The sequence below is a fragment of the Delphinapterus leucas genome, chromosome 18, assembly GCF_059928025.1.
Source record: "Delphinapterus leucas isolate spDelLeu-1000000601 "Yukka" chromosome 18, BTC_Dleu_Yukka2, whole genome shotgun sequence".
Lineage (NCBI taxonomy): Eukaryota > Metazoa > Chordata > Mammalia > Artiodactyla > Monodontidae > Delphinapterus > Delphinapterus leucas.
In genome coordinates, this window is record NC_143146.1 from 63,490,355 (window position 1) to 63,502,888 (window position 12,534).

General features: G+C 45.8%; 1 protein-coding gene across 1 annotated transcript in view; it reads right to left on the bottom strand.

Moving 5' to 3' along the window:
* ATP7B (ATPase copper transporting beta) overlaps window positions 1-631 on the bottom strand; it is a 61,876-nt gene extending 61,245 nt beyond the window's left edge. Inside the window, 1 exon segment of the mRNA XM_022574758.2 lies at window positions 369-631. Coding sequence (XP_022430466.2) covers window positions 369-605 — 237 coding nt within the window. The 5' untranslated portion in view covers window positions 606-631.
* Between the last annotated feature and the right edge of the window lie 11,903 nt (window positions 632-12,534).

The window sequence follows — 12,534 nt, forward strand, 5'->3', positions numbered from 1 at the left end:
TTCATTGGGCAGCAACACTTTCAAAATGTTTATTTAGCTGAAATGTGAAGATTAACAAAATAAGGTAAACACGTTAAAAAATAAAAAGGGGGAAAAGATCCATTTTTGTCTGATTTGCGTTTTGGGAAACTTGTGCACCACAGACGTTTACAAAATATCCTGAAAATAAGAAGCAACAAAACCCAAGATTTATCCACCATGAACTTAATCCCTGGAAAATTCCCCTGGACCCCTGGCTCACTCCCTACCCCAGAGCTGCTTGCTCCTGGCCCCTCTGACATGAAACACGCGGGAAACCTCCATCTATAACCTGGAGCTTTTATAAAAAAGCCCTCCTGGCTTTTCAGCCCTTCTCCAACGGCACTCACCTGCTTGGAACTGACCTCCTGTGTTTTATTCAAAACTTTCTGTGAAAATTCTCCCTTCTCTGATGGGGGAGAGCATTCCTCCTCCGAAATCACTGGCCTGGAGGAGCCCGTGGCCCTAGGGCTCCTCCTGAAGGACCACCGCTTGTGGACAGACAGCAGGGTCACCTGAGGGTCACCCAGAGTCACCAGGAAGGACGGTTCAGAGCTCCCGGGCATCTGGCCCCCAGCTCTCTCCATCGCTGTGTTCACAGTCACACCTTCACCTCGCACAACAGCAGTTCACCTTCTCCAGGCTATTTGGTCATGTTAGAAGAAAACGCTCGAAAAGCGTCCCCCTAACCAGCAGAGGGGAGGCTAACTCGGAGGCCCAGTCGCGCAGGTTCCCCTCTGCCCCTGAGCCAGCCCGGGAGAGGCTGCCAGCCAAGCCTTCAGGAACTTGAGCAGGCTGCACACCGCTGTATAAATATTCGCTCTTGCTTATTTACCCCTATCAAACCAATTGGCATCCTCTCACTCGTCCATGGCATCTGGCACTGGGGATGTTTGCACACGGCCCTACGCGTACCCAGTGCCGCTAGGACACCCGGCCGGCGCGTACAGGAGCCCAGCACGCAATCACGTCCCCACACTGAGCAGTTTCCTTTTGGCCCTGTGCACTCCCCAAGAGACCAGCCTGGAGGCAGGGGAGAAATGTCACTTCCTTTTACTACCAAACTTCGAGCGCTTTCTTGGAATAACTTCAGCTGCCTCTTCCATAGCTCCAGCGCTGGTGGGGTGCAGATCACTAGGGGAGAAAAGTATTTCCCAGGCAACATGACTTGCTTTTTCAAGAAGGTGTAAGAGAGTTCCATGTCTCCTGCAGCTTTGTTCTCCCTTGGACCAACAGCTTGACTTCACTAAGAGCTGACTGCAGAAACTCACGGGCAAACAAGACTCATCCGTATTTTATATGCGGCAGAACCGTCGGGAACTAAGGCACAGTTCAGGCTTCTGAGGCTACCCGCTGCTCCACACGAGGATTAAGGGTGGCGTAGACAGTGGGGCAATCGGGGATCCTCATGCTCTGTCGGGCAGCCCCGCCTACCTTCCCACCCTCACCCACTCAGACACAGGAAGGAGGCGACCTCATCCCCCATGGGAGGAACAGCTGTGCCAGCGCCATCCCTGGCAGCACCTCCTGCGGCATGGACGTGCAGGGTCTCCACACTGAGGACGGAATTGAGTCAGTTGAGAAAACAGTTACTCTGTGTCCTGGCTTACTCCCCCCAGCTGAATGTGCCCTTAGTCGGGGAAGAGGGGGTCGCGGGGGCGTGCACCGGAAGAGGGTGTTTAGAACCACGCCCCCTTCTGCTGAAGGCCACTGCGGGCTCTGCCTCTTTATGGGTTGCCTACAGTCACCCCTCCTCCCCCATTAAAACTGCCATCGCTGCCCCCCAAGAACTCCTGGCCAAGAGACCTGTTCTCTCTGAGAGAAGGCGGGCTCACCACGGGTCCATTCCCCACGGGTCAGTCCTTCAAGACTCTTCCTTATTCTTCCGCCTCTCATTTAGTCCGTGGAGATGAAACTACTTGTTTGCTTCCACTTCTGAAACACGCTCAGGGCAGCCAGCTCCCAACGGTGTCTGAGTTGCCTTATCTTCCATGTGTTTAAAAAAGAATCCACCTCCACTTCCAAGAAATGCCATTCAAATCAGTGACCCAAAAAGGAAAGGCACGCTTGATGCCAAGGACCTTGGCCCCCAAACCCATGCAGGGGTCAGCGTAGATGAGCCTGGCGTACCCGTGATCACTCAAATCCTACTTCTTTACCTATGGCTTTCATGTTTCCTGATAGGATCTGTCAGGAGCTATGTATGCCTGCTGACCCCCTCACATTTCCTTTATTGGGCATAAGTGTGTTTCCATCTCTTTGAACACCAGATTAAAAAAATTTTTTTTACCATTTTGGGTAGAAATCCTCCCCAAAGGTCATTTATCTTTCTGTTATCTTTTCAAATATGAGTTACTACTCTTAGTTCAATTTTTCCTTGGTGATACAGGATCGTTATCTGCTTCTGTGCTGTAGCTATGAATAGCTAATAAGGAAAGTATGTTGGCCTCATATGTTCTAAGTGCTTTTCAATAGTCTACCCTGTTAGCACAATAACTATGGAAAATTTGAATACTTTACTGTAAAATAATTTTAATTCTCCTAAATGGTCACTCAGACTCAGAACACAGCCAGAAGAAGGAGGCTGGGCCAGGTTAGGCTGTAAAGGGTAGGAAGTTTAGACTTTATCCTGTGGATAGGGGAGAACCACCAGTTTTGAAGCAGAGGACTTACATGATTACATTTGTGATTTAGAAATAGGTTGGGCAGGCATGAGAACTCAGAGGAGGGGGGATTACAGAGTTACAAGGAGCAGAGCGGGATTAATAGCAGAGGAGGCCCTCAGGGCTCTGAGATCAAGAGATCACAGCAGGTGACGCCAGTTTGGCAGAGAGGAGGAGGAACTGGGTGGGGGGCAATTCTGGGGATGGAAATGGTGGATTCGCCCTGGTTCCTTTGGAATCTAAGGGACCCGCAAGACAGCCAGGACATGAGCCAGGCTCCCAGACTAGAGAATCAAGTCCAAATTCCCCTTTCTGGCACCTCCCCTTTCCTCATACCTGACCCCTAGGTTCCCGCCCCTTCCCCATCTAATCCTCCTTATCCAAGTCCTGCCTCTCAGGGAGTCGCCTCCACCCAGACTGGAGGGGCTCCCTCCCTTACCTGAATTCCAGTATCACTAAAGCCAACACCACAGACCTGGCAGGTATTATTGGGGAAGCAGTCTTCTCCCTCCACTGAGGATGCACTCAGCTAAGTCCACAGTTGGCCAAGCATGCATTCAGCACCAGGTGTTTGTCGAAAGCCTGCTTTCGGTTTTAAGGTTCGTTGGATTCACTGGCAAAATAACCGCTCATTACACAAAAATAAACAGCTTTAATCAATTCTTTAATGAAAGGTGATTAAACTTAATTTTAATATACAATCATTAGAAGGAAAGCAATAAGAATATTAGAGACACACAACAGAGTACACATCACTGAATTGGGCCGACACCTACTTCCAGATCCAAAGAGCAGCTGGGAAGTCCCGAGGGACAGCAATCTGGAGCCCCAGTTGGGAAGGGTCCCGGGCGGTGCGTCCACCCCACGAGTGAGACTTCAAATTGGAGTTCTGGGGGCTTCCATTTATAATCCCAGGCCGCAAATGGATATCATCAGTTTGCGTGCAAAAACGCAGCTCTGGACACACGTTGGCAACGCTGTTGGTTTCACCATGTGAGTCACAAGATTTTCCAGACCCCACAGGGCTGGCCAGGTCCCCAGGGCTCAAGAAATTCCAAGACCCACTCCCTTTCTGATCGTAAGGGCCACCTGACTTGCTAGCAGCAATTGTTAGGTGTGCAAGCAAGCACAGTCCAGGCAGGGTCACAGGTCAGGCAGAGGCCTGCTTCTGCCTCTGAAACCTGAACGAGAGTACTTTATTTATTTTCCCAACACGAGGAAACATGTAAGCTCCTGGAAGACAAGGTCCTTATGTCTTCTCTGCCCATAGATTTAACGAGGTGATGAACAAATATCAGATGTCAAGCAAACGCTCACTGAGTTGGACTACAGACTGGATCTTCATGGTGTTCACGGAGGATTTTCATCCTCAACACGATGCAAGGGCAAACTCCATTAGTGTCTCGCACCCCTTCTAGAACTACCAGGCTTCAAGTGTCTCCATACACTAAAATATTTTGCCTCCCACCTGTACAAAGTTTTTCAGCAACTTTCCAAAGTAAAATGCATCTTGTTTCTCTCCTACCCACCTCCCCAGGCTCTGTGAATCTTTTCTGTTTAAAAAGAAAAATCACTTTGGCGTCCCCTAAGCAATCCTATTATTATTACCCAAGAAGCCTGGGCCCAGAGGCAGATGGGCGGCTCCTGTTTCCGTGAAGCTCGGGGGACAAAGGACCCCGCTTGGAGGAGGTGCATCTGGCTCAAATATTTCAGCATTCACCAAGATTACCTGGCTCCACCCAGGCGGAGGCTTCTCACAAAGAACCTGGGTCGGTCCTCCCAAGGCCGGCAGAGGAGGCGGGATGCCGTGATGGGACAGGAGGACAGAACCTGACACTAAGCTGTGTGCCGGGAAGCAGCGGCGCGGAAGGTTCCCATAACACCCCAGAGGCCGACAGCCAGATATCTACGTGCCTCGTGCAAAGGGAGACACGAGACACTTTCTGCCCTCGGGAGTTTATTAGCAAGTTCGGAGAGAAGACCAGTAGCGGAGAGTGCTGAAGTAGAAAGAAACCACTCCGACGTGAGGTGCTGGGGGCGAAGGAGGACTTGCCAAGGGAAGGACTGGTGGGCTGTGGGGTCTGCTCCATGCGCCCCCAGGAACTGGATACCAGCGTGTGAGCAGGACAGCAAACAAAAACAACTACAAAACGCCACCTAGGCAAGCTCACCGGAGGCGGTGATCTTCAACAAAACCACACGTGGCTCAACAGCCCAGAGGGGAAAAAATGATAATAGCTCCACGTTAGGAAGAGACTGCATGGGGCCAAAGAGAGAAACACGGAGACTCCATCAAAGAGTCAAAGCCAACCCTCGGACTCCCGCAGGGAATCACATGTACCTTCAACTTCCTTGGCTGCCCTCCTTACCTGGGGCCAACGCTGCTTACCTCTTAAGTTCCCACACTCTCCAGGTCTGTCTCCTCGGAGCTCCACAAGGATAAAATACAACACGCCCCCAGGCTGGCTGGCCACGCTCTGACTGATGCCTGACCACTAACCTGGAGAAGCCTTGGTGCCACCGGCAGTCCAGCTCCATCTCCCTGGTCCTCACCCTCCAGGCCCGGGTCCCACACCCTCCCTGCCCCTCTGACCTCCACTCCCACCCCACCCTCCATCTCCAATGACCAGCCTGACCCCTGCTTCCTGAAACAAAGGATCAGAAAAGAACCTGCAGACATCTCAACCATCCACCCACCTGATTAGAGCCTGCTGAGCTGTGAGGAGCCCAAGGTCAGCCTTCAGGTACCCACAGCTCCTGGTCTCCCTCCTGCCACCCCCCACCCCCGCACAAGAGACCAGTCCCCAGACCTCGGAGGGCTGCAGTGGCTCCCAGCTCAGCCCTTGGCTTTCTTCCCTGTCTGTACTCCTTGTGATCTCATTCAATAGTCCAGTAGAAATACCACCTTACAGGGACTTCCCTGGTGGTCCAGTGGTTAAGAATCCACCTTCCAGTGCAGGGGACGTGGGTTCAGTCTCTGGTCTGGGAACCACATGTCGCACGGCAACTAAGCCCATGTGCTCTAGAGCCCACGGGCCACAAGTACTGAGGTCGCGCACCACAACAAAGATCCCACGTGCCGCAACTAAGACCCGATGCAGCCAAATAAATAAATAAGTATTTTTTTAAAAAAGAAAGAAAGAAATACCACCTATAGGCAGTAACTCCCAAACTCCACACTTATGGACCCAAAAGCTTAACTAACACCTCCTGTTAGATATTTAATATGCATCTCAAATGTTAACTTGTCTAAAACTGAGCTCCCGATATGATGTCCCTAGAGAAAAAAAATGTCGCCTGCCATTCCAGTTCTAGAAGGATCAAGCCATAAGCAGCCGCAGTCACCCACCGAAAGCGCCTGTTGCTGGGACTTCAGGCTGGAGAAAAACAGGAAACATGCCGTGTTCTGGATATGCTGGCCCGAGACAGTTAAGATGCATATCTAAGGAAAAATTTCAATGAGCCCAGATTCTTGCATCTTCCCATACAAAGAAAAGCACTAAAATCATTAACTTGAGAAGTCTGTGCTCTGTGATTAGCTGTGACCTTTTTATATTTGACTACATGTTTTTTCCAGCAAAAAATTCATATGTATATCCTGGCTCTTCCCTTGCCTCTTTGGAACAGTTCCTCAGGGTAAACTGAGAGGCTGTCTCCTGGTCTAGAGAATTCAGTATGGTCCCCGAATAACACTGCAATTCACTGCCCTCACACTGTGTGTTTTTTAGTCCACATGCCCTCTTCCTGCTTCTTCCAGTCTTCCCCATCTTAGTACATGGCAACTCCTTCCTTCCACTCGCTCAGGAAAGAAAACCTTGCATTCATCCTGGATGAGAATCATCTCGTCCTTTCAAATTCACCTATAAGTAAGTGTTCAGCAAATCCTGTCGGTTCTATCTCCGAAGTACATTCAGCATCTAACCTTCTCAGCAGCCCCGCTACAACGAGGTCCAGGCCACCACCAGCACGTCTCACCCGCATTACTAAAATAATCTCCTCTGGGACCTCCTGGCTTCTGCTTTTACCTCCTAAAGTCAATTCTCAAAACAAAAGCCAGAGGAATCCTCTTAAGGTGGAAATGATGAGGTTCCCCTAAAAACCCTCCAGGGGGTTTTCACGTACTTAGAGAAAAACCTAAAATCCTTACAATGACCTAGAAGAACTGTGGAGTTGGCCCCTCCCTCTCCCTTTCAGCCTATCCTCACACGCCTCACTCCTCTGCTAAGACCATTCTGATGCTGCTGGTCCTGGCACAAAGGCACGCTCCTGCCTCAGGGCCTTTGTCCCGACTGCACCCCCTGCTTACAAATATCCCTGCCCCAAACCCCTGTATCCAGATGACTCACTTCCTCTCCTTCTAATGTCCCTGCTCAAATGTCACCTTCTCAGGGGCTTCCTCAACTATCTTGGGTACAATTTCAAACATTCCCACTTCCTATGGTCCTTTCCTACTTATTTTTCTCCGGAGTGCTCAACTACTGCCTGCTATAATAACATATATTTTGCTGATTTGTTTACTAACTCCCCAATGAGGATGTAAGTTTCACAAGTGTAGGAACTGTCTATTTTCTTCACTCACTGCTATATACCCAGCACGAAAACAGTGCTTGTGTGTTAAAGTTTCTCAATGACTATTTGTTGAATGAATGAATGACAGAGCGTACCAAAAACAGCTTACTTTATTTGCTTGCTATCAAACATGGACTGCTAAACTTTCAGACAGATATCCAACATTCAGAAGGCGCCCCATGCAAAGCTGGCTCTCTCCTCCTTCACTTACCCATTCCTTTTTTCCTCCAAGCCAGCAGTCTAGGCTCAAATACTACAGTTAAAAAGAAATAACAAGCCCCCTAATAAGAACCTGCTGTATAAAAAAATAAATTAAACAAAATTTTAAAAAAACCCGAAATAACAAGCCTCAAATGCAGTCTTTTGCCCCCCACTGCAGCAAATCAAGACTTAATTGTAGTTTCAACCCCTCTCAGAAAGGTGACCTTTAAAACAGTCAATCTGAAATTTCCTAATCAACACTAGTGAGATAATCTGCATGATAAAGATCCCTGCCATTCCCTTCCCCCACCCCCGACAAATATGTCCTGGCCCAGAATAATTCCCCCCCCCTCTTTTTTTGGCTAATACCTTCATGCCCCATCCTTCCACCTATACGAGCCTTCCATTTTGTACCACTGCCCCTTGGAGCGGACTTCTAGTGCTAGGCAGCATGCCAGCCACTTCAAATTTACTGTTTTTTAACACTACCAAGAGCAGGCACTGACCTACATGAGCATGACAGGTTGGGTAGGGTTTGTGGCCACACGGAGAGCTCATGCTACACCTAAAAGAGGCAGCTTCTCCCAGCTCCCGTCAAATGGCCTGGGGTCACCAGAGTTTCCAAGAGAAGGGAAGTAGCCAGAGTTTTACACATTAAAAATCTTCTAATTTTAAAATGTTGAAAACGGATGCAAAGTTCTGGCGAATGAAATATAAGAAAAAGTTGTTTGTCAGGGCTCCTGAGGAGAATCGTTCAAAGAGACGGCGGGTTTGTCCTCACCCCTTCCCCATTTCTGCTGTGCACAGCATGAATTAGGGGGTCGGGGTCCTAGCAGCCATCGTAAGGCAACCACGAGAAAGCTGGTGTGGCTCTGCTAATGACAAAACAAAACTCGTATTTTATGGCAAGAAAAGAAAAGTTTAAAACATAAAATTGTTCTCTGCCGGTGTGGGCCTCCTCCCTCCCCTTTGGTGTGTGTTGTGTGTCTGCGTTAACCCGTAGGAGATACCATTCCTTCTTAATCCTGTGAGGGGTCACGACTCCTTAGGAGATAACCTTCCTTCTTCATCTTCCGAGGGGTCATGATGACCCACTACTTGCTTTGTAAGTGCAGATCTGGATTGTGTAAACTGTCAATATTCTGTCATTTGACATAACCTTTGCCTCAAAAACTTACACGACTGTGCTTTGACCTCTAATGGGCAGAGCAGGCCTCAGAGCTTTGTCAGAGACTGTCTTCTGGGTTAGAAGCCTCAGGTTAGCTCAAATAAAATTCTCCATTTCTTTCTTAGGTCAACTATTGACTAATTTTTTTGTCGACACTAATATCAAACAAGATAGACTTCAAAACACACACTGTTATCAGAAACAAAGGTACATTTTATAATGATAAAAGTCAATCCATCAGGAAGACATAAAAGTCATAAATATATGCATCTAAAAACAGAATACAAACATAGATGAACCAAAAACTGACAGAAATGGAAAGACAATTCAACAGTAATAGCTGGATACTTCACATCCACGTTGAATAACTGACAAAAACTAGGCAGAAGATCAACCAGGAAATATGTGATAGTATTTATAATAAGAAACACATATTTGGTCTTTGTTCGCTTTCTGGCACAGAGTTTCCAAAACCCTTGGAATTTCCAAAGTGATGAAAAAGGTGTCTTTTGTTATGGCTAATGAGGTGACTTCTGGAAAGACCCTAGATCACCAAAGGATAGGAGCTGGTTGCCAGGGGAACCAAGGAGGTGATTACAGGGTTACACCTTTCAGTCCCACCCAGACCTCTGGGGAGGGTAGAGTGGCTGGAGAGTGAGTTCAGTCACCAACAGCCAATGATTTAATCGTTCATGCCTCCATAAAAACGCAGAAGGACTAGTCTTCTAGAGTTTCCAGGTTGGTGACCACGTGGAGATTTGGGGAGAGTGACATGACCAGAGAGAGCATGGAAGCTCTGTGCCCCTTCCCACGTAATTTGCCGAATGCATCTCTTCCATCTTGCTATTTCTGAGTTGTAACCTTTTATAACACACTGACAATCTAATAAGTAAATGTTTCTGAGTTCTGTGAGCTCCCTCAGCAAATTAAACCCCAAGAGGGGGTTACTGGAACCTCCAATCTATAGCCGGCTGGTCACAAGCACAGGTGGCAACCTGGACTTGTGACTGGTGTCTGAAGTGGGTGGGCGAAGGGGCCAGTCTTGCAGGACTGAGCCCTTAACCTGTGGGATCTGATGCTATCTCCAGAGAGACAGTTTCAGAATTGAGTTAAATTATAGGACACCCAGCTGGTACCCGAGAATTGCTTGGTATAGGGGAAAAAAACCACACATTAGAATTGGTATCAGAATCACAAGATAGAAAACATGAACACTATAAACCAACTAGACCTAACTGACATCTACAGAACCCTCCACCCAACAACAGTAAAATACACGTTCTTTCCAGGTAGGTGCACATGGAACACTCTCTAGGCTACACCATATGTTAGATCCTAAAACAAACCTCAATTCATTTAAAATAATAGAAATAATGCAAAGTATGTTCTCCGACAACAACGGAATCAGAAATCAGTAACAGAAACAAATATAGGACACTCACAAATATGTGGAAATTAAACAACACACTACTAAATAACCAGTGGGTCAAAGAAGAAATCAAAAGATTAGGAAACACTTTGAGATGAATGAAAATGAAGACACAACATCCCAAAACTTATGGGATGCAAGTAAGACAGTGCTTAGAAAGAAACTTATAGCTGTGAATGTCTCCATTAAGGAAGAAGGATCTCAAGTCAATAATCTAAACTTCTGCCTAAGACACTGGAAAAAGGAGCCTAAACTAAACCTAAAGCAAGCAGAAAGAAGGTGTATCAGTGTCCTAGGACTGTGACAAAATACCATAAACTGAGTATTAGAAATTAATTCTCTCACAGTTTTAGAGGCTAGAAATCAAGATTTTCCTTTTTGGGACTCTGAAGAAGAATCTGTTCCATGTCTCTCTCCTACCTCCTGGTGGTTGCTGGCAATCCTTAGCATTTTGTGGTTTACGGAGGCATCACTCCAATCAGTCTCTGTAATCATATGGCTTTCTCTTCTCTGTGTCTTCACATGGTGTCCTTATAACAAATTCAGTGATTGGATTCAGGGCCCACTATAATGCTGTAGGACCTCAACTTAATTTAACTAATTAGATCTGCAGCAGACCCTATTTCCATATAATATCACATTCACTGGTACCAGGACTCAGGACTTCAACATATCTTTTAGAGAACACAATTCAACGCACCCAAAAGAAAATAATAAAGGTTAGAGTGGAATAGCGAAAAACAGAGAATAGAAATATAGAGGAAATTGTCAAAACCAAAGCTGATTCTTTGAAAAGACCAACGAAATTGACAAACCTTTAGCTAGAATGATCAAGAAAAAAGAGAGAAGACTAAAATTATTAGAATTAGAAATGAAAGATGATTATTACTTATCTTACAGAAATAAGGATTATGAGGGAATACCATGAACAATTGTATACCAACAGATACCTTAAATGAAATGGACAAATTCCTAGGAGGACTCAAATTACCAAAACTGACTCAAGAAGAAATAGATACTCTGAATCAATCTGTAGCAAGAAAAGATATTCAATTAGCAATAATAAAAAAAACTTCCCCAAAAGAAAAGCTCAAGCTCAGATGGCTTCAACGTTGAATTCTATCCGACATTTATAAGAAGGAAGCACTTCTCAACTCATTCTGAGACGAGTATTATACTGATACCAAAACCAGAAAAGACATCACAAGAAAACTACAAACCAGTATCTCTTATGAACATGGACACAAAATTGCTCTACAAAATAGTAGGTAACCAAATCCAACAACATAAAAAAAATAAAAAAAAAAAAAGACTACACGACCAAGGAGGATTTGTCCCAGGAATCCAAGTTTGGCTTGACAACCAAAAATCAATTAAAGTACTTCACCATATCAACAGAATAAAAAACAAAAGACATATGGTCATGTCAATAGACACAGAGAAAGCATTTGACCAAATCCAAAATCCTTTCATATAAAAACACTCAACGAACTAGGAGTTGGAGGGAAGTTCCTCAACCTGATAAAGAGCATGAAAAACCCACAGCTAACATCCTACTTAATGGTAAAAGGCTGAAAGTTTTCCCCCTGAGATCAGGAAGAAGAGAAAGATTCATCTACATGATATGTTCACAACAGGCAAATCTATAGAGACAGAAAGTAGCACAGTGGTTGCTTAGGCATGGGGGTTATGGGGAAATGGGGTGTGACAGCTAAAGGGTACAGGATTTCTTTCTCAGGTGATGAAAATGTCCTCAGATTGATTGTGATGATGATTGCACATACCTGTGAATTGTACGGTATGTGAATTATATCTCAATCTAGCTATTTTTTAAAAAAAAAATGTAGTAGAGAGGCCATTAAAATAAGAATTAGAGAGGATATGCCTTTGGCATTCATGGAAGCCTAAACAAAAAAGGTTTCAGAAGAGTGGTGACGCAACAGAAGTGGATAGACTGCAAAAACCTACAAAGCACCACATAGCCTTCAAGGAGAATGGATAAATTGTGCTGTATTCCCACAACGGCACACTGCACAGCAACGGATCTTAGAAATATAATGTTCTAGTGGGAAAAGCAAGTCCCAGAAGACTAAACACACTATAATATCATTTTCACAAAGCTCAGAAACAAGCAAAACTAAATAATGTATTGTTCAGACATTCATGTATGTGTGATAAAACTTCGTATACACACAAAAAAGCTAGGTTACAACAAACACAGAATTGAGGACGGTGGTTACCTCGACAATGGGTATTTCTACAGGTCACACAAGAAGACGAGGAGGGAATAGCTGGGTAGAAGCCGTGGCATTGATAATACTCTTGTTCTTCGGTCAGGTGGTAGGTTCACAGGTGTTCTCTATCTCATTAATGCTTTATAACTATGCATGTGTGTTTATATATTGATTTCTTTTCTATTCAATAACTAATAAAATAATGAAGGGGAAATATTAAAGTGAGTGGAGGCATGGAAACAAGCAAGTGCA